Source organism: Triticum aestivum, chromosome 3A (genome assembly GCF_018294505.1).
Source record: "Triticum aestivum cultivar Chinese Spring chromosome 3A, IWGSC CS RefSeq v2.1, whole genome shotgun sequence".
Lineage (NCBI taxonomy): Eukaryota > Viridiplantae > Streptophyta > Magnoliopsida > Poales > Poaceae > Triticum > Triticum aestivum.
The window spans coordinates 708,638,400-708,642,005 of NC_057800.1; the positions used below are offsets into that span (position 1 = coordinate 708,638,400).

Here is a 3,606-nt window from a genome sequence, read left to right on the forward strand (position 1 = left end):
GTGAGCATTCGCGGTTGCTCTGAGTAGGCAAGGGCAGCTCATCTAACCCCATCCACAATTGCTAACCAACAAATAGTTGTGTCTGATTCGCTTGATAACGGCCCTGCAATAGTGATAGGTTAGCAAAAGAAAGCGTTCCGTTCGGTGCGTGAAAACATTTTTATTTCACCCAGATCGGTGGAAGAACAACTTGCAACTACTACCACCAGAAGGAAATGAATGCCTTGAAGAAAATTTCAAGATCGGTAGAAGAACCTGCAACTACCACCGGAAGGAGTTGAATGCCATTAAGAAAAGTTCCTCTGAATAGTATCCTTGACCGGCCGCGCAGCAGCCAGGTCGTCTGCCACTCTTATATAAGATCAACACCACCTACACTGGCTCTCCCACGCAGCAGCATTGAATCGTGCGTAGATCCAGGAACCACCTAGCAGTCAAGGAGCACAGGTAGCTAGGATACGATGGTGAACCTGGTGGAGGCGCAGAAGCCGCTGCTGCACTTCCTCATCAAGTGGGCAGGCCTCCGGCAGCACACCGTCGACGTCGACGGCGCCGGCACGGTGCTCACCTTCTGGGTGCCCAAGGATAAGGTCCCTGGCAACAACTCCACCGTCGCGCCCGAAGAGAAGCAGAGCGAGACGTCCAAATCCCAAGGAGTGCGCCGGCCATCAGTGGTGCTCGTGCACGGCTTCGCTGCCGAAGGCATAGTCACCTGGCAGTTCCAGGTTTGCACTTTGTACTTGCAGTGGTACATTGTTATGCTACGTACATTCCGTAGTTATGGTTGATTAATCGATTCATGCTGTCTAGGTTGGTGCGCTGGCGAAGCACTACGACGTGTACATCCCGGACCTGCTCTACTTCGGCGGCTCCACGTCGCCGTCGACGGACCGGTCGCCGGGGTTCCAGGCGGAGTGCCTGGCCGCCGCGCTCGGGAAGCTGGGCGTGGACGACTGCACGGTGGTGGGGTTCAGCTACGGCGGGATGGTGGCCTTCAAGATGGCCGAGTCGCGGCCGGACCTGGTCCGCTCGCTCGTCGTGTCCGGCTCCGTCGTCGCCATGACCGACTCCATCAGCGACGCCACGCTGGAGCGGATCGGCGTCAGGTCGTCGGCGGAGCTGCTGCTGCCGGAGTCCGTCAAGGGGCTCAAGGCGCTGCTCTCCATCGCTGCCCACCGGAGGCTCTGGTTCCCGGAACGCCTTCACAGGGACTTCCTCGAGGTGATGTTCACCAACCGCAAGGAAAGAGCCGAGCTGCTCGAAGGTCTGGTGGTGAGCAACAAAGACGCCACCGTCCCCGTTTTGCCGCAGAAAATTCTTCTGCTCTGGGGACACAACGACAACATCTTCAACATAGAGCTCGCCAAGACGATGAAAGAGTAAGCTACTAAGGTTCAGACATGAGCGTAAGCTCAAGCTAGCTAGCGTATGAGCTGAGATTAACAGATGGTTTTTGATGGGGTGTAACAGGCAGCTCGGGGAGAAGACGATGCTGCAGAGCATAGACAAGGCCGGACATCTCGTGCACCTGGAGAGGCCCTGCGTTTACAACCAGCGCCTCATGGAGTTCCTGGCATACGCCACTGCTGAAGCTTGCAAGGAGCCTGCAAATTAATGAGTAGATCGATCGATCATTCTGGAGAGTGCTTAATTAGTTTGTTCACAGAGAATTGGGGTCCTATTTGTTGCAGTTTGATTGATTGTTTGCCCGTGTACAAGATATTATGAGTGTACGTACGTGATGCATAATACCATGGAGGGAGTCAGCACCGCACAATTTGTCTACTTCTTTTTTGCATCTCAACATTTTCATATGTACATCCACTTGAAATGCTTCAACGTCGACAGTGGATTGAGGATTTGAGGTTACAAGAGCATCTCTAACCCTTCCCTTTAAAAGTTTTAACTTCTCAAAAGATTATCCTTTTAGAAGTTAATCCATATACCAACTATTTCTCCAAAACATTTAATGGACTAATGACACATTTTCACTCTTGCTTTTATTTTGTCCTCCTAAATATGTTAGTACTAAGAAAGCACCCCCTCCCCTCTCCCTCTCGTGTCGCCCCACGCGCGACCGAGAGGGAACCCTAGCCACCGCCGGGCCTCCCTCCCTACTCTCCTCCTCCCTCGCCGCCGCCCGAGGGCGCGGCCAAGCGAAGCCCGGTCGTCGCCGCCGGCGGTGGGGTTCTTTCGTCTCCCCGCGCGGTGGCTTCGGCGCGGGATGCGGCAGCCGGTCGAGGGCGCGGCGCTTGGCTGCGGGCGTGGCGGTGCATCGACGCCAAGGTGTGGCGGCGGTGTGGGCTAGCGGCGCGGTGGTGGCACGCACGTGCAGCCGGGGATGGCGTGGCTGCGGCGCTCAGATCTGGTCGGCACACGACGCAGGGCATGGGCGCCCTTGGCTGTGAGCGGCCTCCCTCTGCCGCGGCGATCTGCTGGTGGGGGGTGGTGGCGCTGCAGTCCTGGTGTTGTAGGCCAGCGGGTGGTGACGGCGCGGCGCGGCGGCTTCGTGGCGGCGCGTCCGGACCCGCCCCTGTAGCTGCGGGCTGCCAGCGACCCTCGGTGGAGGTGGGCGGCCCTTGTCTAGTCGGGCACATGCGGCTGGACGGCGGCGCTCGACGCGGGAGCGCCTCCCTGGTGAGCTACCTCGGCTGCAGCGGTGGGTCGATTTAGTTTCCCTCGTCGGCGAGCGCGCGATTGCGAATGGCCTCGAGGAGAGATGTTCAAGCTACCATGGTGGGGTGACATGGGGGTGCTCGTGGGGGAGCTTAGTAGGAGGGATGGCTAGCCTCGATGCGGTCGCGCCACCTGTCACCGGCACATTTTCCGGTCTGGATGCGTCAGCTCCTCCTCCTCCTCCTCCTTTCCTCGTGTTTGGCAGGGAGCTCGGTTGGAGGGATGGGTGGCCTCGATGCGGTCACGTCACCTGTCGGCTGTCGCCGGCATGGGGTGCGTCGGTCCGGCTTCGTCCGCTCCCCTTTCTCCCCCGTTCCTCGGCCGCGAGCGGGTTGGCGCAGTTCTACCAGCGGAGCGTCTACGGGTGGATCTGTCGGTCGAGGGTCGTCGGTTGGTCCAACGCCGGGGCTTCTGTGTAGGTCTCGGGGTTGTCTGGTTGCAGGGCGGCGGCTCTGGCGATGGGAGGCGCGGCGTTTGTGAGCGGAGCGTGTGTCTCAGGTGCGGGCGGGAACCATGGCCTCGCGGGTGGTTGACGGAGTTAGGGTGCGATGGTGGGGTGTGAGCGCTGGGGTATACCACTTGCCCAGTCCTTTGACTGGCCAACGGTGGCGGCGGAGGTTCTGGTTCCCGGAGCGCCTTCACAGGGACTTCCTGGAGGTAATGTTCACCAACCGGAAGGAAAGAGCCGAGCTGCTGGAAGGTCTGGTGGTCAGCAACAAAGATGCCACCGTCCCCGTTTTGCCGCAGAAAATACTGCTGATCTGGGGACACAACGACAACATCTTCAACATAGAGCTCGCCAAGACAATGAAAGAGTAAGTTCCTGAGATTTCAGACTTGTGCATAAGCACAAGCTAGCTAGCGTATGAGCTGAGATGTTAACAAATGGTTTTTGATGGGGTATACACAGGCAGCTCGGGGAGAAGACCA

General features: G+C 58.3%; 1 protein-coding gene across 1 annotated transcript; it reads left to right on the forward strand.

Moving 5' to 3' along the window:
* Nucleotides 1–400: 400 nt before the first annotated feature.
* On the forward strand, nucleotides 401–1,777 carry LOC123059324 (epoxide hydrolase 3). The gene is made up of 3 exons (XM_044481913.1): nucleotides 401–725; nucleotides 811–1,379; nucleotides 1,471–1,777. Exons 1-3 carry the CDS (start codon nucleotides 462–464, stop codon nucleotides 1,613–1,615), a joined length of 978 nt encoding a protein of 325 aa, XP_044337848.1. The 5' UTR covers nucleotides 401–461; the 3' UTR covers nucleotides 1,616–1,777.
* Nucleotides 1,778–3,606: the final 1,829 nt, after the last annotated feature.